This window comes from Phyllostomus hastatus, unplaced genomic scaffold (assembly GCF_019186645.2).
Source record: "Phyllostomus hastatus isolate PE091 unplaced genomic scaffold, TTU_PhHast_1.1 phas_scaffold_216, whole genome shotgun sequence".
In the NCBI taxonomy this organism is placed as follows: Eukaryota; Metazoa; Chordata; class Mammalia; order Chiroptera; family Phyllostomidae; genus Phyllostomus; species Phyllostomus hastatus.
This window is the reverse complement of record NW_025334018.1, coordinates 7,423,657-7,449,127: the sequence shown is the minus strand read 5'-3', so window position 1 is coordinate 7,449,127 and position 25,471 is coordinate 7,423,657. Positions and strand designations below refer to the sequence as shown.

General features: G+C 41.1%; 2 protein-coding genes and 1 pseudogene across 5 annotated transcripts in view; 1 reads left to right on the top strand and 2 right to left on the bottom strand.

Moving 5' to 3' along the window:
* Window positions 1-7,723: 7,723 nt before the first annotated feature.
* CTSK (cathepsin K) lies at window positions 7,724-19,042 on the bottom strand. The gene is made up of 8 exons (XM_045816680.1): window positions 18,912-19,042; window positions 17,230-17,350; window positions 16,631-16,753; window positions 16,390-16,545; window positions 15,284-15,502; window positions 11,130-11,295; window positions 10,757-10,862; window positions 7,724-8,492 (listed from the first exon to the last, which is right to left on the bottom strand). The coding sequence occupies exons 2-8, from the start codon at window positions 17,347-17,349 to the stop codon at window positions 8,393-8,395; spliced, it is 990 nt and encodes a 329-aa protein (XP_045672636.1). The 5' UTR covers window position 17,350; window positions 18,912-19,042; the 3' UTR covers window positions 7,724-8,392.
* LOC123804557 lies at window positions 11,988-12,820 on the top strand (annotated as a pseudogene).
* A 1,283-nt stretch (window positions 19,043-20,325) lies between the features above and the next one.
* Window positions 20,326-25,471, bottom strand: part of ARNT (aryl hydrocarbon receptor nuclear translocator) — a 57,581-nt gene continuing 52,435 nt past the window's right edge. For 2 of the 4 annotated variants that reach the window (XM_045816735.1, XM_045816737.1), the window contains 4 exons: window positions 25,072-25,219; window positions 23,507-23,669; window positions 22,983-23,149; window positions 20,326-22,302 (listed from right to left, as the gene is read on the bottom strand). In XM_045816735.1, the coding sequence (XP_045672691.1) occupies window positions 22,213-22,302; window positions 22,983-23,149; window positions 23,507-23,669; window positions 25,072-25,219 (568 nt within the window). In that variant the 3' untranslated portion in view covers window positions 20,326-22,212. The remainder of the gene's footprint in view (window positions 22,303-22,982; window positions 23,150-23,506; window positions 23,670-25,071; window positions 25,220-25,471) is intronic. The other 2 variants (XM_045816736.1, XM_045816739.1) reach the window with 1 other exon arrangement.

The window sequence follows — 25,471 nt, the reverse complement described above, 5'->3', positions numbered from 1 at the left end:
ATTTTCCACCCACCGTCTCCTTTCGGGAATTAAGCTTTTCATTGTGGTTATCTTGTTTCCTGTTTTCCAAAAGATACATTAGGTACAGATAACTTGAGCTGTAGGCTGTCATGGCTCAAGGGGCCATTTTATATACATCTGGTCTTAGAACCGAACACAGTAACCAGCTAAGGTCCTGGGTTGTCTCCTTCGGGAGCAGATATTGTAAGTACTCTTTTACACTGATTGGTATGAACATTCTTAAACAACAACCCTTCACCCCTTACTTCCTTCCCAGCAGAATTCTAATTTTGTTTCGAGAACTGCTCTCCACGGGGCCATGGGCTGAAATGAAGTCAGAGAGGTAGCCCAGAGCCAGAACACCCTTGTAGGCCACTTAAGGTTTTAATGTTATATTCTATATTCACTAAAATATAGGCTCCACGAGGTCATGGATTTTTGTCACTGCTGAATTCTGAGAACAACGCCTCGCTTGGTAAAAAAATGAAAGTGTAATGGGAGTGATGTGAGCTGTCATACAGAAAGTAGACCACAGAGTGGGCTACAGCAGAGCAGAGTGTAGCACAGAAGTGGGGAAGTTAGTGCACCCTCAGAAGTCCAGGCGAGACACGATGGGAACTTAAGCTGGCAGAGTCATGGTGGAGGTAAAGAAGTGGCCAGATTCATATTATATTTTGAAGCTGGAAGGAGAGAATTTGCTAATGTGGACCCTAAAAGAAGACAGAAGTAACAAGACAGTGACTGAGCAATGTTTAATTCAAAATTGCACGGCTCAATTATAAAGCTTTAATAGTCACTAGACCTCTCTCTGAGTCTTTGTTTAAATTGTGATAAAAATATACAAACCACAAAATTTACCATTTTAACCATTTTTAAGTGTACTGTTCGGTGGCATTAAGTACATTCACAATGTTGTGTAACCATCACCACAATCTACATCCGGGACTTTTTTAAAAATCAAACTTTTTTTTAGAGAAACTTTAGTTTCACAGCAAATTTGGGCTGAAAGTACAGGGAGCTCCAATATAGTCTTGCCCTCACGCACCCCAACACCCCTACTTAGAGCTTTCTCATCATTCCAAACAGAAGTTTTGCAGCCATTAAGCAATAACTTCCCATTCTACCCCTTCCTCATACCCTGGTAACAGCCCCAGCCTGTTCTACTTGTTGTTTTCATAAATTTGCCTATTTTAAATGCTTCCTATAAGTGGAATCATTTGTCTTTTTGTGTCTGGCTTATTTCACTGATGTTTTCAATGTTCTTTCATGTTGAAATATGTATCAGTATTTCATTCCTTTTAAGACTGAATAATATTCCATTGTATGTACTATGACATTTTGCTAATCTATTAATCTGTTAACACATTGCTTCTACCTTTTGGCTGTTGTGAATAATGCTGCAAAGAACATTTGGTGAACTAGTATCTGTTTGAGTCCCTGCTTCAATTGTTTTGGATGTACAAGGCAGGACCCCACCCCCCACAAGAAATGAAACTATCTCCTGGAGGGCAGGCCACTTGTAATACAGGCTTCCCCCACTAGGTGGGTGTTTTAGAAACCAATCTGTATCAGTTTGCTAGCTGGCATTGTTGTGAGAGGCTGCAAATTTTTTTTCAAGACTCTTTCAATGCACTTGCCCATTTCAGATGGGTAATTTACGAGCACACCTGCCCACACTACGCTGAGTGTTCAGCAGTTTTGGACCAAAAGCAGCATGACCCCATGCCCACCCATCCCTATTCACCCAATCTTGCCTTAAGCGACTTTTTTCGTTTCCCCAAATTAAAAAAAAAAGTCCTCAAAGGGAAACGTTTGGCCGATGTAGAAGAAGTGAAACAAAAAATGGCATAATCACTAAAGGCACCACAATCAACAAGTTCACAAACTGTTTTGAGCAGTGGAAAAAACATCTCAATAGGTGTGTTGCATCAAATGGAGAGTACATTGTAGGTGACCAAAAGTTAAACATGTAAGAATAAATACACAATTTTTTATAAATAAATTATGGGTTTTTTTTTGGGGGGGGGTAGAATTGCTGAATCATATGGTAATTCTATGTTTAACTTTTTGAGGAGTCATCAAACTTCTCTACACAGTAGTTGTACCATTTTATATTCCCGCCATCAGTGTACCAGAGTTCCAGTTTCTCTACATCCTTTCCACACTCTTATTTTCTACTTTTTTGTAATAGCCATCCAGGTGTGAGGTGGTATGTCTTTGTAGTTTTAATTTGCATTTCCCTAATGGCTAGTAATGTGCGTATTTTACTGGTTACTGACCATTTGTATATCTTCTTTGGAGAAATATCTATTCAAGTCCCTTGCCCATTTTTGCATTGGGTTTTTGTTATTGTTGTTGAGTTGTAGGAATTCTTTATGTATTTTGTACATTAATTCTTTACCAGTATATGATTTGCAGATATTTTCTCCCATTCTGTGGGCTGTCTTTTCACTCTTTTTTTGTTTTAATTCTCACCCGAGGACATTTTTCCCCCTTGCTTTGAGACAGAGAAGAGAGAGAGAGAGAGGGAGAGAGAGAGAGAGAGAGATGTGAGACTGTGAGAGAGACATAGATCGGATGCTTTCTTGTATGCACCCTGAGTGGCAATCAAACCCACAGCCTGGGTACGCGCTCGGACTGGGAATCGAGCCCAGGTCTGCGGGATGGGCTCTAACCGAGCCACACTGGCCGTGGTTGTCTTTTCACTCTTCTGAGTAACACATTGATGCACAGAAATCTTTAATATTGATGAAATCCATGTATCTACTTTTTTCTTTTCTTACTTGTCATGTCTAAGACAAAGCCAAAATTTATCCTTATGATTTCTTCAAAGACTTTTGCCACTTTAGCTCTTACTTTCAGATTTCTAAACCATTTTCAACTAATTTTGTGAATTGTGTGAGGTGGCATTCCAACTTACTCCTTTATATGTGGTTATCCAGTTGTCCCAAGACCATTTGTGGAAAACTCTTGTAAAAACTCAACTGAACATAAATGAAAGAGCTTATTTCCATATTCTTAATTCTATCCCATTGGTCTATATCCTATCCTTATGCTAGTAATACACTGTCTCGATTACTGCTGGTTTGTAGTTAAGTTTTGAAACTGGGAAATACAAATCCTCCAACTTTATTCTTTTTCAAAATTGTTTTGGCTATTCTGGGTCCGTTGAATGCTCACATGGATTTTAGGTTCAGATTTTCCATTTTTACAAAGAAGACAGCTAGAATTTTTATAGAGATTGTTTTGAACCTATAGATCAGTTTGAGGAGTATTGCCATCTTAATATTATCTCTCAATCCATGAACATGGCATGTCCTTCCATTTACTTAGGTCGTCTGAACTTCTTTCAACAGTGTTCGATAGTTCTTAGAGTACAAGTTTAGTTAAACTTGCACTTCTTTAGTTAAATTTGTTTTTTTGTATTTTATTCTTTATGATGTTATTATAAATGGAATTGCTTTCTTAATTTCATTTTCATTTTGTTCATTGTTATTGCATAGAAATAAAATTGATTTATGTATTTTGATCTTGCATCCTGCAACTTTGCTGAGCTCATTTATTAATTCAGAGTTTTTCAGTAATTTCTTTATCATTTTTCTATGTATATGATCTGTCATCTGCAAAAGCACAGCATCTTTGCTCTGTCAAATCTACATGTATAGTCTCAAAAACTCAAGCCTTTGGGCTATAAATGCCCAGAAGCAAACAACCACATTCCTTAAGTCCATGGACAGACTCAGCTTGTGAAGTATAGTGAAGCCTGTCAATGATTCCTGAAGGCTTTTCAAGGGTGGAAGAGCCTCAAACTGCAGCCAAAAGGATACTAGTGTAAAGGAATAGAACTGTCAACCCTCACAGGGTGGCTCAGTTGGTCGCAGCCTCGTCCAGGTATGCCGAGGTTGTGGGTTTGATCCCCAGTCAGGGCACATACAAGAAACAACCAATGAATGCTTAAAATGGATGGAATGCCCTGCCCAGTGTGGCTCAGTTGGTTGGAGTTAATGTTTCCCTCCCTCTTTTTCTCCCTCCCTTCCCCTCTCTCTAAAATCAATAATCCTGTCCTCAGGCGAGGATTAAAGAAAAATGGGTGAAACAGCAAATCAATGTTTCTCCTTCTCTCTTTCTCTCAAATCAATAAATAAACACTTTTTAAAAGAATTAAACTGTCCAGGGTTTTAATAATACCTGTGCCACTAAAAGTTTAATAGGTTGTCACCTATGAGTTTTATTCCCTTCCCATAATGTCTCTGAAGGATGGTGAGAAACAGCAGATGGCAGTACAGAGCACTAGGACCTTGGGTTCAGAAAGAGCAGGCAGCCAGCGAAATCCAGAGTATGAGACATTCTGCTGAACGAATGAGTTGGCTTCTCCTTGAAATCAATAAAAAAAAAGAAAGAAAGAAAGAAAGAAAGAAACCGTATTTGGAGGGAGTGCAGGTAGGGAAGTGACTGTTGAAGAACACAGTAGACTTAATACCAATAAAATACAATGTGTAAAACTATCTGGATACTGATTTGAGTAACCTAACAGTAAAAAGATACCTTTAAAATTGCAGAAACTTTAAAATGGACTAAATATTTAATGGTATTAAGAAACAACTGTTAACTTGGTTAGGTGTGCTAATGCAAAAATAAATTCTTCACTCACAGATGTGTAACAAGTACTGTTGAGTGAAATATCTGGGATTTGTTTTAAAACACACACACACACACACACACACACACAGAGGGAGATGAAATAAGATTGGAAAATTGGAGGCAGAAAATAAACAAGACCTGGGTCTGAATCCTGGCTCAACCACTTACTACTAACTAGGTAAACGTGGGCAAACTACCTGACATCTGTAGCATGGCAATAATAAGGGTGCTGTGTAGGTAAAACATTTAACATGGTAGGGGCTGCATAGTAAAGCTCAATGAATGTTAGATAATATTGTTATTATGAAAGAAATAAAGATTATATAATGGCAGATTTGATTGTATGATCATTTACAAACTGTTTTGTGTCCAAGTATCAATCATGAATGTTTTTGTCAGAACACTGGAAACAATGTATATGTTGATTTATTGAGGTTTAATTAAATTATGTACATCTTTACAGTAGAATTTTATACATCCATAAAAATAATCATATTTCTAGGCCAGGATATATCAATTCTATTGCTTAGCATCATTTAGAGGTCATAACTAATGCAAACAGACAAGAAACAAAAAGTTACAGGTAAAAATCAGAAAGAAAGGGGTAATATTTACCTCTGGTGATGATACACTTATATATACAAAAATATCTGGCAGAATCCACTGAAAAATGCATAAACAAAGAGAATTCAAGGTAAGATAGCTGAATACAAAAACTATTCCAATAGAATAGCTTTCAATATGTCTGATTAGAAATTATATCAGAAAAGACCCCATTAAAACTGCGAAAATAATAAAAGACAAACTCCCAGAAAAAAAAAAGGGTAGCAAAAAATGAGTAAGGACACAAGGACCTTGTGTCCAAGGATCTCTAAGGACACAAATGCATACTTGAAAAAAATATGAAAGCAACTCTTACTCTTACATGGGAAGATCCAGTAGTATAAAGAGGTCAATTTCCCCTAATTTAAAAATATAAATTTAATGTGATCCAAATAAAAAATACTAGCAGGGTTTTTGATAACTTGACAAGCTGATTTCAAAGAGCACATGATAAAAATTAAAAGGAGAATATTGAGGAGAAAAATCTAGAAAAGAAGAGTAATAAGGGGAATACTAATCCTATTGGATATTGAAACACACTATAAACATGGGATTCCGGTCAAGTACAGATATACATATTCACCTACCAGAATAGAAAATCTAGAAATAAACCTAAATACATTAGGAATGGGGTAAATGTATTTCCCACATATACACACAAAAGGAAATTCTAAAGGATGTTCTTTAGGCAGAAGGGAAAAAATTCCAGATCGACATAACAGAACTGTGTAGATCTGATGTGTGGGGAGTCTGGTATCTCTCAAGTTGTCTTTGGTCCTTTCAAGCTCAAGAAAAGCTCCTTGCAGCTTGCTGAACATGCTCTCTCCTGCCTCCACATCTGAATGTGCTATGCTTTGGATCTGGAATGCCTTTTTCTAACTCCGCATCTGCCAAACTCATACTCAAGCTTCAGACGGGTTCAGGAGTCATTCTTCCGTGAAGTGTCTTTCTTTGAGAATAAATAGCACATATGTATGTATAGTGTCTTCTGCATGTTGACTTTCCTCCAGTGTCTTGTATCTTCATTTTGCTCTGCATGTGTTACTTGTTCTTTACACCACTGCCAGAGGAATATTACTAAAATGTAGATCTGATCGCGTCTCTCCTACTAAAAAATACCTGATGCCTACTCAATGCCTGTGTGTCTACAAAAAATACACTTCGGGAGGCATTCAAGGCCTCCCAGGCTTCCCCTCCAACCTACCTTTCTCACCTCAGCTCTATCAGGTATGTCTTTGCCCCCTAAACTTGAGACACTGCAGCTCACCATTCACACACACGGCTCTCTCGGTGCCTTGCTTCACCCAGGACTTTTGGCCTGATGTGCCCTCTCTCCTCCCACTCTACTCCCCATCCATCTTCTCAGCCCATTCAGATCTTTCAAAGCTCTGTTCTCAATGAAGTCTCATCTAAAATCCCATTAAGAATTAACGACTCGCCCTGGCTGGTGTGGCTCAGTGGGGTGGACATTGTCCTGGGAGGCAAAAGGTCACCTGTTTGATTCCTGGTCAGGGCATATACCTGGGTTGTGGGCCAGGTCCCTGGCTGGGGGCATGCAAGAGGCAGCTGATGGATATTTCTCTTGCACATCGATGTTTCTCTCCCTCTTTCTCCCTCCCTTCCCCTCTCTCAAAAAAAAAAAAAAAATCTTTTTTTAAAATAATGAAATCTTAAAACAAAAGAGAATGACTCATTTCTGAGTTTGCATAATTAGTATTTACTTCATTATGGTTGGTATTATTAGTTGTTTGTATGTCTAACACTAGTCTATAACATTCTTGAGGTTTGGGCAAAGTCTTACTAATTTATTTTGTCATTCCTTTAAATGCACTGCATATCACATGGTCATAAATATTTATATACAAAAATAAATAATTTTGCATACAGTAAAATTAAATAGTGCCTAACACACAGTTAACATTTAATTAAATATGAACTCTCTCTAGTGGTAGTAATAAGCATTTTGTGAAACATTAATACTGCTTGGAAACCATTATAATGAGTTTCACCCTGGCCTGTGTGGTTCAGTTGGTTGGAACACTGGCCCACACACCAAAGGGTCACAGGTTCGATCCCTAGTTGGGGAGCCTACAAGAGGCAACCAATCAATGTTTCTCTCTCACATCGATGTTTCTCTCTCTCTCTTCCCGTCCCTCTCTTTCTAAAAAAGCAATGAAAAAATGTCCTCAGGTGAGGATTTAAAAAAAAAATTTCAATGTCCTCTTTTGGTGAACGCGTAAGTTTAGGTTCTAGAACTTCAGAGGGCCTTAAGATATTTCTCAAGACTCAAGTTTATGTGCCACTTAATCTGGTCCCCTAAAATGGAATTAAATATTGGAATTTTCTTATATCCATTTAATCCCTTTAGTACAGTTCTTAGCAGAGTAAGCACTTAGAAGTTGACTGAAGGAATGAACAAATAAGTTGAGATGAATTGTTTATGCGATGTTCTCTCCACACAGACTCTGCACACAACAAGTTAATGGATACGTTTTATTCACCTTTTTGTCTCCAGCACTGAGCACAGTATCTGATACAAAATGAGTGGTTACAAAACAGCTATTTATTAAGTTATAGACAAAAGATAAATACTGGGTTCACTTTAAATATGCAAAGAAGGAAAAAGGAAACACATTTCCTGTATCGTGTTAACTTACACCAAAATCTGATGAATAGATTTATGAATCAAGGTGTAAAACATAGCTATTTCTACCTTGGGATATAAAAGAAGTGAACTTCTAGATCGACAAGTCAGATCACCTTAGCCCCCCAGGGCGGTCAAAGCCACCTGGGCCCTGTGAATGAGCATCTGGCCTGACGACCTCTGTCGTCTACCTGTCTGCACAGCAGCGGCCCCAGGACAACGCAGCCAGGGCAGGCTGTGCTAACATCTCTTAGTCTAAGGATGCACACCTGTTAGGGAAAGTCCTACTGTGGCCACAATGAAAAATAAAGGCCTTGGGTGGAGAGAAGGAAAGCAGTCTAGGAGTGTCCCCTGAAGCACAAACAAATGGGGAGACTGAACAGACAATCTCTGTAGCACTACATCTGCTTCAAGAAGGGCACACCAGCTCCCTTCCAGAGTACATCACTTCGCTGCACCGTCATGGAAGGAACGGGAGAGCAGGATGGGGTTGGCTGGCTGAAGTCACATCTTGGGGAAGCTGGCCAGGTTGGCAATGCCACAAGCGTTGTTCTTATTCCGAGCCATTAAGATGTAGCCTTTGTTTCCCCAGTCTTCTCCCCAGCTGTAGGATCAATCAAGAAAAATACTTAGTACCGTCGGTTATTTATCCACTAAAACACTATTGTGTTAGGAACTAATGGTATACAAAAATGAATAAGACAGTTTTTATCTTTAAAGAGTTTAAGGCCAAGAAATGGAGAGAATATATAATACTACAGGTCTCAAAGGCAGGAGAGATTGCTTCTGATCAAGAAGATCAAAAAAGACTTAATGGAAGAGGCAGCATTTCAGCTGAGCCCGAAGGCTGAACAGAAATGGGGCCTGTGGAAATGGGATGACAGTGGGGCAGGGGCATGAGTAACAGGGGGAGGAAAGCGTGGGGCGTGTGTTAAGACCTTGTGGCTGAAAAACAGGGTGCCAGAAAGGGTGTAATGAGAGGTGAGTCTGGAAAGGGAGATGGAGATCAGGTTGAGTTATTTTTACTGCCAAGCTAAAGACTTGGACTCTGTGGCCCACTGCAGTGGGGCAGGCACTGAAGGTTCCTGATGGGGAGAGTGATATCATCTGATCTGTGTTTTAGGAAGAATGATGTTGAAAACATGAGCCTAGAACAAAAGAAAGAGGCAAGAGAGGCTGAATTTGATTGGGTTTGGGAATAAAACCCATAAGAAAGATGAATGAAGCTATGATATGGATGAGGTTGCTAAGGAAACAAGTGGAGAGAATGGAAGACTCTCTCTCTCTCTCTCTCTCTCTCTCTCTCTCTCTCTCTCTCTATATATATATATATATATATATATATATATATATAATCTTTCTCTTTTTATATATATATTTATATAATTTGTATATATAAATATATATAAGTTATAGAATTTGTGTGTGTGTGTAGAGAGAGAGAGAGAGAAAGGGAGGGAGAGAGAGAAAGAGATGGGCTATATATCTTCCTAAATTGTTTTCATGAGTTTTCTGTCCTTTTCCTTCCCCAACCAGCAAATTCTCTAATCACTCAACACATGTTACTTAAGACCTGCACCCTACCCGTTCCCTTCTCCCAGGCTCCCGGTGCTCCTGACCCTGCCTGGTGTGTCCCTTATTCCTCCCGCCTCTCTTGAATGCACCCGATCAAGAAAGGACATAGTAAGTGAGCATTCGGGCTGGAAGGTGAGAAAGGGAAAACACAGGACAGAAGCTGTGGCAAAAGGAACACCCACGTAGGATGGTGCTCAGCTGGACTGTGATACAAAAAGTCGCCTCGGGTTGGAAGCGATCCCAGCCTCACATTCTATCCTGCCAGCCCTCCAGGCAGCAGCCCCAACACCCTGCCTTGGTGTGTGATCGCCGCAGAGTCGAAGACTCTTGCTCCTTAAGGTGCACCAAGGACAGAAAACTTAACCAGTGCTGTCGCCAGGTTAGTGTTGACCAATCAAGAAGGGAAAAGTGTAATTCTCTGACATCTGCCCCACCCACCCCCAGTCACAAGGGAGCCAAGCTACCCTGTAGTTTTATTTGTTCCGAATAATACGGAAGGAAACACTACATTTTGTTGTTGTTATGCATATCTACTTTCTGAAAAGCATTGCACTTCGCGGACTTCAAAATCTTTGGCCAGTTCTTGTACATGTCTATCCTAAGTGTACCTAGAAGGGCAAAAAGCTGCACAAAGGGGTATGAAACCTTCACATTGCTCCCTACTGCGCATAGAGAGACTGATGATGCAAACCCCCCTAAGAACTTGTTCACATTAGAGAAAAAAGGAAAGAAAAATATATGTAATTCCAAAGGTCCTGCTGGATTTGGGTGCTACTTTATGTTCTGGTTAGCTAGGTCTGTCTTCCTTAGGGGGCTGGGAAGTCACTGAAGGCAGACATCCTGTTCTTTTGAGACTAAGCACCTTGCACATGGGGCAGCTGTGTAACATACTTTGAGTACTAGCATCTGGCCATTAGATGTAGAATTAATAGCTTCTGATGAGGCCGTGGCTGGTGTGGCTCAGTGGACTGAGTGCCGGCCTGCAAATCAAAGGGTTGCTGGTTTCCCGATTCCCAGTCTAGAGCACATGCCTGGGTTGTGGGCCAGGTCCCCAGTAGGGGGTGCGTGAGAGGCAACCACACAGATATTTCTCTCTTTCTCTCTCCCCTCCCCTCTCTAAAAATAAGTAAATAAAATCTTTTTTTAAAAAGCTTCTGATTAGGAAGGTAGAACTGAAAAGTCTGAGACAACTTTACCTTGATTTGGGAGAGAGAAAGGCACACTGGGAAGCTGGAGCTGAGTCTGAGTGTTCACAGGGTGACTGACTGACAAACGCAGGGCTCCCGTCCTTACCTGTTTTTAATTATCCAGTGCTTTTTTCCTTTCTGGATCCCATATCCCACGGCCAGAACCGCGTGGTTCAGGTTGTCGCTATTGCAGTTTTCATCATAATACACACCTAGGAAACAATCCATCAAGGTGAAGCTTTCTGCAATCGAGGGGCTCCCTGGGGGGCTCCCACTCCAGGTGGCCCTCTGCAGAATCCTGTCCCAGTCAGCAGGGCTTACATCAGAGATGCTCTGTGCGGCGGCAACTGGTAGTTCCTCTCTGGCAGACTCAGTCGGGACATGGAAACTAAGTACTGAAATGCTCAGTGCCCTCTGAGAAGCTGCCAAGCCCACAGGAGGTGAGACGGCTGACATGCTCCGTAGGAGCAGCTCCTTACCTTTGCTGTAAAACTGAAAGGAGGTCAGGCTTGCGTCGATGGCCACAGAGATGGGTCCCACTCGGGCCACTGCCCTCTTCAGGGCTTTCTCGTTCCCCTCAGGGATCTCTTTGTAGCCTCTGCACTTAGCTGCCTTGCCTGTTGGGTTGTACATACAACTTTCATCCTGGGGAAAAAAAACAAGGTTGAAACAGGACTAGGACAAAGCAACAGGCAAAGAACTGGTGAGTGAGAAACTCCAGCCATGTCTCCCATGATGTCAGTGACCCAACAGGGGCAGTGACTAGTCTCTAGGGAGGGGCTGCTGTCCTCACCATTTTAGGCCCCTGCAAAAAAGAATGGGAAAAGCGACCACCTGGCACCACACACAAAAATCAGTTGCAGGTGGTTTTAAAACATAAGTGTAAAGGCAAACACTATAAAACTTTAAAAAGAGAGAAGGTAATAAAATTTTTATAACCTCGGTGTAGAGAAAGATTTCTGAAATAGGATATTTTTTTAAAGCACAAATCATCTTCTGGGCCTGTAGTGCGTGTGAGCCCGGGAGGGCGCCATCATTGTGAGTATTTAGATCACATGTTCTTGTAGCTGTAACTCCAGGTTTGGAAGGAGCCGTCTGTAGGATAATGAACTGCCAAAAAGAGCACACCGCCTTCACGTGGGTGGCCATTATATTCCCTAATTGTGGCATTTAACATGATATTCTAAGATTACATGATATCCTGTCTTAATAATTTCTCAAGATTTTTTTGTTCTCTGTCATATCTAAACCCTTGATGCTTCCTGGTGCCCAAAATTGCACAGACCTGCAAGTAAAATAAAATAAAATAAAATATCGTGGGAATTTGAAGGGATGTCATGAGAAGACACCATGAAGTCGGAGTGACCGACATTACGGCCAGAATGAACGTGCCCCGCGGTGCTGCCTGCAGGCTGTCCTGCCAGATCTCTCCCTTTCCATTCCTTCACATGGTCATGTGAAAAAAAATTCTTTCAGTTTTGGGTGATAACTGCTTTTAAAAACTTTAAATTAGATACAAGAGAACAGCTGCTCAAAATTCACAATGTTAAAAACGGAACATATGTCTTACATGGCTAGTTCTCATTTTAACTGATTATGAAACCAAAATCTTCCACATTCCTCTAAAATGCTGAAGAGTTCATTGGGGGGCAGGCGGATGGCAGAAGAACAGCTGTTAGAAATCAAATGCTGCTGGCGGGAGAGGACCTACAGCGCAAGGCTAAGGAAGGGCAGGAGATGAGTCGTCCAGGGCGTCCTGGGTTAGGGTGGGGAGGGGGCAACTCCAGCCGCTGCGATTCGCGCTGGACCTGCCTGGCTGGCCGGGTGTCCCAGCGGATCTGAGAGTTAAGGCCTGTTTACACACGCGGTAACGCGTGCCTTGCGCAAGAAAAAGGCCCTCCGCCACGGGGTCCCCATGTTGTTATTGATTGTTGGAGGTTCTTTTGGTCTTCGTGAGTTTTCACAAATCTGTTATGATGCTGTGAAGATTAAAATTGATCCTGAATTAGAAAAACTGAGAATGAATAAAGTGTCACTGGAATCAGAGTATGAGAAAAGAAAGGATTCCACGTTCGATGACTGGAAGAATGTTTGAGGACCCAGGCCATGGGAAGATCCTGGCGTCCTCCAGGGACCAAATCCAGAAACCCTGAAGACGAAGACCACTTGACTATGCTGGTTCTTTTTATTCTTTATTTTTTAATTTAAATAAAATGTTATCAACTGAATTCTCACTATATCCTCCTGTCCGGTGGAGAGAAAATTTCAGACCTGAAGAAAGCCTGGATGTGAGTAATTTGATAACAGATAATCTTGACTAAAAAATCAAGTACAGGTGTTTTGCTTCCCAACTCTGCCATTTGCAAATTGAAGTAACAGTGTCAACCACATATATTTTATAGACTCAATAAAAATGTGAGCACTAAAAAAAAAAAGAAGTCAAATGCTCCTTCTAGTCTGAAATAGAGTTTCAAATATTACATAATTTTCATTTAAATTATTTAGAGTCTCTGAGTTATTAGTTCAACTATCTCTCAACAAAGTGGTTAATGTAGAAACGAATAAATGATGCAAGCTGCTCATGGATGAGTGATCAACTACTAGTTGATAGTATTTATTTTTCTTTAATATAGTTCAATTACCTAAGCTTTTAAATTGGCTTCCTGGATTAATCAATATGGAAAATTATGAACATAAACTTGTCTTTTATGTATACTGTTGGGGTTTAATTTTTTATATTGAGTGACAACAAAAAGTTGTCAACAGGGTATTTGGCAATTTAAAAATAATATTTTGCCAAATTAAGGTTATCTCACTAATTAGCCAGATGTATTCAGAATTAAAAAGCTAATCTGTTAGGCAGCTCTAGTATGCTGCACATTACAGCAGCAGCCCCAGAGTTCCGCCATGGACTTGGGACCCAGCAGTTCTAACAATTGTGTACAGATTAAAGAATGTTTGTTTTTCCAAACACAGCCTCCACTTTCTCTACCTTGTACACCTGGCAGCTAAAAGCCCATAACGTGGAATAATAAAACTCATAACAAGGAATGGCATTTATAAAATAAAGTGCTGTTCTGATGTGGCCAGGGTCATGAGGATGTGTTGAAATGCCTTAATGCGTAGTTTGGTGTGTATCCAGCGAAATGAATTTGTTCGGTCATTCACATTAGTGAGCATTTCATTGCAGGAGACATCATTTCAGACGACTAAGACTGAATGACTAAAACTCATGCTTTTGGATTTTTTCAAGGAAAAAACTGCAAAGGGAAAAATTAATAATTTTACTACACGAAAATTAAGAGCTTTTCTAGATCGAAAGAGAGCATAAAGAGAGTGAAAAGATAAACATCATCAACCTAATTAAAATGAGCAAATGACATAAACAGTCAATTCGCTGAAGAAGAAAGGCAGAGAGCCACGGAAACACACTGATGGAGATGTGAGCCTTCCGGTCAGGATGGTGGCATATGGAAACACTGCTCACTGCCACAGCAAAATTACAGCAAAATTACCCAACAGCCACCCTTGAGGACCATCTGAAGACTAGATGAGCAGAACTCCTGTTACTAAGGATATAAAGAAGTCACATCAAGACCAAATGTCAACTGTCATTGAGAAATATTTGTTTTAAAGATGTGAATCAATGGGATTTTTATATATTGAATGTGGGAATATAATTTTTTCCAAATACTTTGATAAAATATTTGATATTACCTATCTAGTAAAGTTGAAGACACACATAACCTAATGCTTAGTCAATTCTGTCCCAGCTCTTATATTCGAGTAACGAAATGCTGGCATGTGTGCACAGAAGACACGCCTGGCAATGTTTGCAGCAGGTAAACGGACCTGGTGGGTAAATGTTGGCTCTGCCACATAACCAGTGGTATGAACTTGAATTTGCTGTTCTACCTCAAGTGTCAATTTCCTCACTTATCAAGAGAGAGTATATCTACCTCACAGGGCTGTTAAAGACAATTAAATCAGAAAATGCACTCAGCACATGGCTTAGCATGTAACAGCCATTGTTTTCATTACTAAAAGTTGCTATCCTTTCTTCAAAGGCTGCTGTTGCAAAGACCCCTATTATATTATCTATCAACCCCATGTATGTAAGTAGCCCTTAGATCTACTTCATTTCAGTGAGAAAGAGCTCCTCCCTACTGCCAAATGATCTTTTAGGAGGAAGTGAATTGACCTCTAAAATTACAACAAATGTGAAGCAACTTGTTTTTTCTCCCATTTTACACAGGTTAGCATGTTAATGTACAACTTGCTTAAACGTTCCCCAAACCCACACTGAGATCATACAAAATAAAGACACATGATTCATGAAATCAGATTTGTGATGGGAGTGGGGGACTTGCACCGAGGGTTATAGATACCTCCTCGGAGATCTATGGAATAACCTGTCTGCTGTTTTTTTCTCCAGGGCAGAGAGGCAGGCAAGATCTATGGTAGCCTGAACTCCCAAAATCCTCCCAGATTCTGGGAGTCTTCCTGGCCTCCTGTGGACCATTATCCCATCATAACAGAAAACAAAATTCTGGGAATTGTTTCTAGCAGAAAATACCACACTGGGGCGGGAGGGGCCCTCACAGGGCTGTATGACGGTGCAGGCCAGTCTCACCTGTCCCACGTATGGGTAGGCATCCTCGGAGTCAATGCCCCGGTTCTTCTGCACGTAGTGGAAGGCATTGGTCATGTAGCCCCCTCCGCAGCCATCATTCTCAGACACACAGTCCACCAGGTTCTGGGGACTCAGATTTAAGAGTTTACCCGTTTTCTTCTTCAGCTGGCCCTCCAGGGCACCCACGGAGCTAAAAGCCCAACAGGAACCACACTGACCCTGGAAGGCACAACAGAGAAACTATCAGTCCTTGCTGTTCAAACTTTCTGTCTCCTCCAGCCCAATGACATTCCACAGGTTTTAGAAATTCCAGCGCACACGTTCCCCTTGCTGTGAAGTCTTCCTATTTCCCTTCACTTAACATTTGGTGCATTGTTCTATTGCTGTTGATGCTATTGATAACTTTCATTACTATTGTTCCGTTAGCTGTAGTATAATAGCAGAGCAGAGTACGCTTTGTAACCCCTTAGATATGTGACCTTGGGTAAGTTACTGAACCTCTCTGTGCCTCAGTTTCCTTATCTGTAAAATGTTAATAATAAAAAGTGCTAGATATTATTAGTGTTTGAGATATAGTGTTCTTTTCTATTTTTTAAGATGAAGAATTTCTTGGGGACACAGGTTATGTCTTAGTCATCTTGAATCTCTACTGCCTAACACATGCCTGATAGGTCCTGAAAAAAATGTTTGTTGAATGAATGTCAAATCAATTGTTCATCTGGTTGATACAATCAACATTGTTAAGGTTGTGGGAAAACTGGCATTCTCATGCTGATAAGAATGTAAGACAGTAAAACTTTTTTGGAAAGGATCTAGCAATTCTAATTTTAGGATTTACTTTGCATATGCATTTGTACATGGGTATAAAAATATATGTACAAGGGTGCTTACAGCAACACTATTTGTAAAAAGAGAAAACTCAGAAACAACCTAAATGCACAAACACAGGAGATGAGCTAAATGGTTGAATAGGCTGTTAGCACGGGGAGAAGTAACCTTAATTCCTTGTTCCCTCTTTCTAGTGCCCTCCTACCTTAAGAACAAAGAAACAGCCAAGGGAAGAGGCTGTGCCGTCTCACACCCATTCCCAGGACGCAGGAGGGTACCTGATTTTTGACGGGAGTAACTAATCCCTTCTTTCGATAATCAATGGAGTCCGGGACTTTGCCTTCCCAGTCGGGGACATAGTGGGTGTCATTACTGCGGGAATGAGAGGGGGGCACTTTGAGTCCAGTCATCTTCTGAACCACCTCGTCACTGGTCTGGGACAAAGGAGAAAGAGGTCAGGCGCAAGCAGGGAACTAAGGCAAACAGGGCAGGTAAGCCAGAAGCTGAGGCTAAACTCACCATGTCCCCCAAGTGGTTCATGGCCAGTTCATACGTATGGACTCCAAGAGAGGCCTCAAGATTATGGATGGAAATATGCTTCAGGTTTTTTTCCCAAATTAAACGCCGAGAGATTTCATCCACCTAAACAGAGCATGTTCAGTACTGGCACAGACCGTCCCCTGTGTGCAGTTCCATGTACAATATTGGGGGGGTTTTAGGAGAAAAGATAAAAGTTACAATAATGGAGAGTATACAATCTAGTAGGGGGAGTGACCAGGGAGTTATTAAGCATGCAGAAAGAAATAAACAAATTCAAAAATAGAATGCAGAGATCTGGAGAGATGTACAGGAGAGTTGCTTACGGATTGATAGCATTAATCTGAGAAGTCTTCCCAAAAGAAAAATGTAAGACATGCATAAAGAAAAGTAAGGAAAGGACTTGAGGAAGGGTGTCTTAAGGAGTAGGAATGAAAACTGGAAGCTAACAGTTAGGGAACGAGAGCAGGTATGCTAGGCTGGAGGGGTTCAAGTGTCTGGATAGACGGGAGTCTGGAAGCTAGGACTGGAGATCCCGGTTTCAGCCCTCCCACCATGCTCCGCTCCAGGTCCCCAGGCACCTTGCTGTTATACTGCTTCCTGTAGGTCTTCTTCCATTGCTCCCACTGAGTGTCCAGTATCTCCTCAGGGTACAGAGCAAAGCTCACCGGCAGCAACAGCAGAAACTTGAGCCCCCACATCCTGGGGAAGGGGATAATTATGGGAGAATCTCCTATTTGCCAAGAAAGTTTTAGCCTGGCTGAGGATGAGGAAATACCTGGAACCATAATCCCAAAGAGGTGGTTCTTAACCTATGGGAGTCATAGACTCCTTTGAGAAGCTAATAAAATTTGCAACCCACTATATAATCCCTCTCACCAGAAAAATGCACGCACACATAATTCTAGGGAGTTCGTGAACCTGAAGTTAAGAACACTTTCCTCTGGACTATGAGGCAAAAACAAACAAAAATTTTTTTAAAAATCCCATGAACAAAACCACCTAGGCTTTATGAAGAAGGTAGACAAAGACCTGAGGGTGATTTCCATATGATAAACCAAATGGTGACCTTCAGGAGGGGTCTGGGTTTCTATGGGGTGCAGATACATCTGGTTGCAAGTACTTTGACCTAGGGAGGTTCAAACCCCCCCCCCCACACACACACACACGAAATCATTTGCACTGACAACCAGAAACAGGGTAGAAAATGGGCGGTCATCATGGGCTCAGCACCTCTCCCCTCCAATGTCTCCAGCAGACACGGAAGAGATGGACAAGGTCGGTAGGTTAAGTGCAAGGTGGATGATGGTGGATGGAGAACACACAAAGGAGACATTCCCAACTAAGTTTTGCTTCCGGATCACTTGTTCATAGCATTCTTCTTTTCTATGTCTAAATTCTGTTATTTTTCCAGCCCTCACCAGGAGAGGACAAGGAAAAAGTTGACAGTATGTCTCTTCTTCTCTATGAGAGAATATTTTACTGTCTCTGCAGTTTTCTTATGTACTTTTCTTCCTCTCTCTTCTTGCTCCCTCCTCAGGCAGGAAACTGTCCTAATCTCAAACAGCTGCTGTGGGCAGGAAAGTTTTCGTCTTTTATTGACAACAAAAACCTCTGTGACTGCCTCACAGGACAAAACCCCTCAGAACCAGTTAAAAAAAAAAAAAGTGAGACAGAGAAGCAATGTTCTATGATCATCAAATACACAGCTTTTCAGAAGTTCGCTCTAACTTTACTCCTTGCAGTGGCTTACGTGGCCTCCATTTTAAGAACAATTTAGTCTGTAGCAAGTCATACAGCTTGCGTAGTTTTTCAATTTACAGTCCATTTTTGAGTAATCTTTGTAAACTGCCAAATATACAGCAGGACATTTAATGTCTGAAGTGTTAAGGGTTTTGAGATGCCTCAGAGTAGGAAGCACCAAGCTACGAACACCCTGCACAACTCCTCCCCCCAGCTGTAACTTAACCCTTTTGGTGCCTTTGACCAAAACAGAAAAACCCCACACTTTAAGGTGAGGGATGGGTAAAGGATCCCCATAATTCTTTGCTTCACTAACAGCCACATATATGTACAAATCACAGAAGGAATCCTAAAAGATGTCCAGGCAGATTTGGCCAGGAAACTGCCTAAGAAGGGCATCAGTGTTTCCGTGCAAACAGCCTACAAAGTTCATTTTGATTCCCACGTTATTCCATCCCTAATACTCCTAAAATGTAGAACTGGCAGAAATAAAAAGCTAAAAGACCTAGGAAAACGTTACCTGCTGCTGGGGATCTGCTCTCTGGGCTCCGTTCTGCAGGGGAGTGTGGATAATGCCAGAGACTAGGAGTGCTGGATTTATTCCATCAGAATTGCGGAAGTCAGCCCCAGCTGCTGGCTGGAAAATTTGGACAGGGAAGGGAGGCGGAGATAGAAATGCTGAGAAGGGGGATTAGGGAGGAGGGAAGGAGGCGGTGAATTTGTAGGTTCTGTGTGCACACGGGACAGTGTGAGCCAGGGTGATTTGTCTTCCAGGGAAGACAAAAATAGACCTCAATACACATTATTCAAGTTGGGGCTTGGTGGCTAGAGGACACAGTCCTGGTCTCTCCCATTCTTATTACATATTATACTGGGGGATTATATTTTTTCCTGTTACCCATCTCCCCAACTTTGAAACTTGCTTTTGAATTTGACACTCACATCAGAGATGAAGGAACACAAAAGGCTAGAAGACCGTATGCAAATAAGGGAAATCACAGACCCCGAAATCATTTGTATTTTATAAGCTTGTTGGCTAACCGTTGTCATTTCTTCCACACACAGGCGCAGCTAGCTCTTCCAGCCTAAATTTGCTAAGGATATGCCCAGAAAATCCAGATGAAACCGGTTTTAAAAGGAACCAAAAACCATATTTTCGGTAATTTATGGCAGCACATGAATCAATGCCATGTGACTCACACGTGACTTCTTTTTTGCTAAAACTCTGATGGTAAGATGCCTGATGCACATTATCCATCTCAATTACTGAAATCCCCACCTCAGGTCCAGTCATGAGCTCCTCCATATACTTCCCCCAATACCCAGGCATGTGACAGATGAGTCTAGTTCAGTCCCAAGGTCACATTCCCAAACTCCATACTCTTCCATACACAGATGTGGAGGAAGAGGAAAAGAGGGTCCTTGGAACTGAAAGGACAATACACAGGATCTAGATTGTTTCTGGCTGGATTACATACAATAGACTCTCAGGAACACAGATTTATTATACCTATGTGTTTTAAGATTTGCTAGTGAACCTAGAGGGAAGCCAGGTCCAAAGCTGAATAATTTAAATTTCCCCATCCCTAATTCCTTTCCATCCAGAAGAGAATATGCTGTGGGAACAGATCCAGATGTGCCTGACTGGTCTTAAGTCCTAATTCTCCCCTCTCCTGAGGACTTGGGCAATCCCAACCCCCACGCCATGGTCGGATGTCCCTGCTGATTTCACTCAGAATGAGTCAGTATCAGGAGGACAACCAAAGAATGCTGAGTGATCAGAGCCTTATGATTTCCCACATGTGAAATTAGACACGCCGTGCTTAATGTCTGTGTATCTGGAGCTAAAGCTATGGGTTCAACTACTTGAGTGTTTGTTGTTTAAGAGCTGCGAAGGAATAATAAAGCCGCAATTAAGATGACACAACACAGAGTTTACAAAAGGAAAAATATTTTGTTTTAAAATACTTGCTACATGTCATTATTTTTGCCACTGTAAGGCTCAGCAGAGACGCCAGCAGTACAGAAATGGCCAACAAGGAAAAAAAACAATCAAAAAATAAAACCCTGAAGGAAAAGCAAAAACAAAACCCCCAGAGCATCTTTTCCCTCCCCTCCCCAAAGCCCTCATAACTATACAATATTATAGTCCTGATCACATTTAAAAACAGGCGATTATTAAAAAACAAGGATTTCATTGGAAACTCAACTTTTTGGTTTCTTACATTGTAATATAAATATATATATGTATACTGTATGTGTGCACATAGAATAAAAAAATAAACTGTTTCCTTTTCCACGCTACTACCTGGCACCAGACTGGAGACAAAAGGGAGGGAAACCCCATAATGACATTCTCTCAGCCTCTCCAAGGCCATCTATGCTCTTCAGTCCCCTATGGCTACATTTAAAATGTCTTCTCCTTATTAATTAATTACTCTTGCACTTAAGATACTGGCCTAAGCCAATTTAAAAAAAAAAGCTGATGCATATGACTGTTACCTGAGGAAGGTAGAGAGTGATAGCAGTAACCTGTATCCACACTTATATGGCTATAGTTAATTACGAAGTGACCCTGTCAGCATGGGAGTCCAGGCCCCATCTATTGCATGGATTTATTACACTTGCACTATACAGAACATCCAATCTCAAGACTGCAGAGGGAGCAAAGAGAAAATAACTGTAGGCCCAGGAGAGACTTAAATCTGTTTCTTGCTAGACTGGATATTTTGAATTGGATGAAAGAGGCTACTTTGCAAGAAGGCTTGGTATTTGGCTTAAACTCTGCAAGTGGGGGCTTTCACTGGACTGCTAATCCAAGAAGTTGAGTTTCCGTGCAGAAATAACCTCCACAGATCACACACATGTAATTCTGACAGAAAAATGCAGCATTGTCTTTATGGCCAAGTGTGGGGTTTCTGAAAGTGTTCATCCTGCCAGCCTATTTCTGTAATGTCTGCAGATCTTCCCTATCAGGTGAGAGCACCAAAAGCAGGGATGACCCAGCTTTACCCCAAAAAATGTCTGATGAGACACCAACCGTATCAACAGACTTTATACACTTGCTTACAGTCGCATATTGGCTGGGCACAGATATAAGTGCAGCAAAGACATTTATTTAAATACTCTTTGGCTGCAGTACTAAGTGGAAAATACCTGGAAGATTTAACTCCTTAGGATTCTTTGAATAACACAGAAAGACAAAGATAATATCTGGGACAAATTTTGCATAACTCCCTAATAGGGAGAAAGATACAAACCCAGAAACACATGTGTGCGCACACACACACTCTCACACACACACTCTTCTCTTACTTCCACACCCACATTTCTTTCCAGGGGAACTGCTCACAGGCAGCAAAAGAACATATTCTCACTTCTTAAAGCCCCATATATACCTACCATGTTCATGATCCTCAAATATGAGGACATTTCTCCTCTCCCGCATCTTATTTGGAATTTCTTTCCAAAAACAAGCCATAGTACAAGGCAAACAGTGGACATCAGGTTCTCTAACCTGCCTCTTGACCCTAGCACACAACATCTATATCTGGTCAGGAGGCGTAAGGAAAGGTATTTTTAACCTCATCCAGCCTGTTTTTAAAAGGGTCCCCAAAGTCTTGAGGATTCGTTCCATTGCATCTATAAATTACGTCAGAGAGGCAGGAGGGCAAGGGAAAGGCCAGAAGTGAAAGGGGGTACACATTAGGGGTGAGGGAAAGGAAGGGAGAGGAACTTTTATTCTGTTTACAAAAAGATTTGTTTTTTAAAAACAAATGGTAACTTTTCTCCCCCACCCCTTTGTCCTCACCCCAATAGTTCTATTCTGAAAAGGAGGGAAACATAGTTAGATCAGGAAATTCTTCATTGTTGTAGCTGTTGTTCTGGTCTCCCAGCATGGATAGCATCTCCTGATAAGAGAAAAAAAGTCTGGGTCACACACCTTGACCCCTTACATTTATCAAGCTCCCTTCCCAACATTCTACTGAACTATCACCCCTGGACCCACAGAGTTTCTGCTGTGCTGTCCTTGGTCTCAGCAGCTCTGACTCATTTAGATGACAACCTTTTTCCCAGTCCATTCTCTAGCTTCCCCCTACAGTTCCACATTTCCCTCTTTTCTAGTCCTCAGTATTTGCATATAGCCCCCTCTAGTTACACAGTGGAGTATCTCTTATCCTCTTCATTTTCTACCAAAATCTGTTTTGTCTTCCTGTGTAGCTCTTCCTTTGTCTTGCCTAAGATGACTCCACTCAGTCCCACAATCCCCCTGGAACTTCTGTAAATAGACTTTAGAGTTGTACTCCCAAGCTTCTGTGAAGTGGGGATGTGGTTCTCCTTGGGTAGGCTAAGACTGCCTTCTTTGACATCTTGCACGGTGCTGCACACTAACTGTGGTCTAGTTAAAGGCTGTGCATCACACTGAGCTCACAATCTTTCCAATTAGTGACATTCATCCCTACATGTTCCACTATCTCTTCTCCCATGCCCCCAATCATTCCCTAATCTATGCACGCTTCCTTCTCTGTCTCTCCTCCCTAACCCTTTCTCTCCCAGTTTCCGAGTTTCCGATGTCTTCTCACCCTCTCACCTGGAAGACCTCAGGCTGGCCAGCTTGCTGTGCTGATGGCTGTTGAACATGTTGTTCATTAGAACTTGAACGATGATGAGGCTGCTGGCCCTGCCACTGTGGCCAGACTCCCACACCCTCTGCTGTCCGTGTCTGGAATTGTCCTGCAGTCTGTCCAGTCTCAGGAGCTACAGAGGAAGAATAGAAAAACCTAGCACATAACTACATGTAAGCCATTAATTTTACCTAGAAACCTTCTGCCCTTCTCTCTGCCAATTAATGCCTCTTCAATTTCAAAACCCAACCCAAATTAATGTTTCTTCTCTAGGAAACTGTTCCAAAGTCCTATGCTCACTTTAGATTAAACTGCATATTATTAAATTCATAATACATTACATGCTTTCTGTCATATGTGTGAAAGTCTTTTTATGCGGGTAGGTTTTAAATACCAAAACCCTTGCACATCCCCGTAATTAGCTTAATATACAGCAAACCATTTGAACTACTGTGATTTTCCTCTTAACCGTCTTCTGGTCTGAACTCACCAAAGTTGGATCCACGAGTGGTGAGAGTAGGATAAGCAGCAGCACCAGGTGATGCAGTGGAAGCCCCAGGGAGGGACAGAGGGCTAAAGGATGCCGGCGTCTGAAAGCTGCCCACACCAAACTGGGAAGAACGAGTCTTGGCTGTAGCCTGGGTGGCCACCTGCTGAGAGAGAGAAAGGAGTGGAGAACAACAAATGGAACATTTAAATTATTGCACATTCTATTCCTATGAGAGTCAACCTTCTTTGTCAGTCACTGGAATCTTCTGAACCCAGCTCAGCACTTACTTCCTACTGTATATTTCTTCCAATTAATTCCCAATATTCCTAATATTCCTAATATTATATTTAGGCAGTTGCGAAAAACTGCAAAAAGTAAAGAACCATGGAATTAATAAAAGTATACAAGGATTAAAGTTGAGAGTTGCAAGGATTAAATGAAAATGATTTAAATAAAAACATTTTATAACTTGTAGTGAAGTTATATAGTAACAGAGGCATTAATAACCATATAGTATCATATATTTAAAGAAAAACACTTTCCATGATTTTATTCTTTAGTCTCTATTGCATTCATTTGTTCCTAATGATGTCTTTTTTTTAGTAGCTAACATTTTCCTCACCATAATAGTAATGCATATACACTATGGAATACTTGCAAAGTGAAGGAAAAAGTTTTTTAAGTTATTCATAATTCTTTTACCAAAGGCTCATGGTGGATAATTTCTTCCAGTTTTTATTTTCCTATGTATTTTTAAAAATCTTCACCTGAGGCTGTTAATTGATTTGAAAGAGAGAAGAAGGGAGTAGCGGGGAGAGAAAAACATCGATCGGCTCCCTCCTGTGTGCACCCTGCCCAGGGACTGAACACAAAATTTAGGTATGTGTGTGCCCTGAACAGAGATTGAACCTGAGACCTTTTGGTGTACAGGACAATGCTCCAATCAACTGAGCAACCCAGTCAAGGTTCTTATGCATCTTTTATACAACTGAGATCATAATGCATATAACCATTCTGGAGCCTACTTTTGGTTTTGGCTTTTTAAATATAAAACATTATCATTTATATTATTTCTATATTATGTAATGTATATTATTATATGTATTGAATGTCATACATTATTCATACAATTATATATTAATATATGAAAGAATATTAACTTCAGGCTTAACATATATATACATAGATAGTATATAAAGACTTTTCAACACTTTTTTGGTAAACAGCCATCACTGTGTGTAAATTTGTAATTAATTTTCTCCCTTGTTTCTGCTTCTTGTAGTCCTAACCAAAGTGGAGAGCTCTTAGAATCTACTCCAAAACAAATCTGAAAATCAAACCTGTTGAAGATGTCCTATGTGAGCAATTCTGATTTAAAGTGAACATATAAAAACCATAGACTCTGAGATTTTTTTTTGGATTACCCATGATTTTTAATTATCTAGCTGCTCCCAACAAAGGTATAAAGGTGCCTAAGATAAACAGCAATAACTTACATGTCAAGAAAAGCCCAATCAACCAAATAAAAAGCAATACACAGGGGACACACAGATGAGAAACTTTACCTGCGCAGAGAAACCTGGGCGGGTACTAGGGGTCCAAGTTGGGGCTGCTCCCTGGGTGGGGTTGGAGTGGCGGGAAATCTGGGACAACATCTGCCCTGCAGAGGCTGATGGCTGGACGATGGTTACAGGGGGGGCCAGACCACTATTTCTAGGAGTGAACAAAGAGTTAAAGTAAAGGATTAAAAGGATGTGTTTATCACAGACACAGGACAATCTAGTGCTAACTTTAGATTCCCTTGACTTCCCTGGGGTTAAGGAAAACTTGATAACAGAATTTAGAAAAGACCAGCAGGACTGACAGTCACACACTAATCAGGACACACAGAGATGGAACCTTGAACATGGCAATAGGACAGGTGCAAAGGAACAGGAAGAAGAAAAGCAGCTTGCCTCATCCTAG

Bases quoted from the DNA above. Each gene is read 5' to 3' on its own strand.
- CTSK (XM_045816680.1), bottom strand. From the start codon at position 17,349: ATGTGGGGGCTCAAGTTTCTGCTGTTGCTGCCGGTGAGCTTTGCTCTG. The intron at 15,503-16,389 runs GTACCCTCCTGC...TGTGCCTTCCAG, and splicing joins TTACTCCCGTCAAAAATCAG to GGTCAGTGTGGTTCCTGTTG. The intron at 11,296-15,283 runs GTGAGACTGGCC...TTTTTTCCCCAG, and splicing joins CCTACCCATACGTGGGACAG to GATGAAAGTTGTATGTACAA.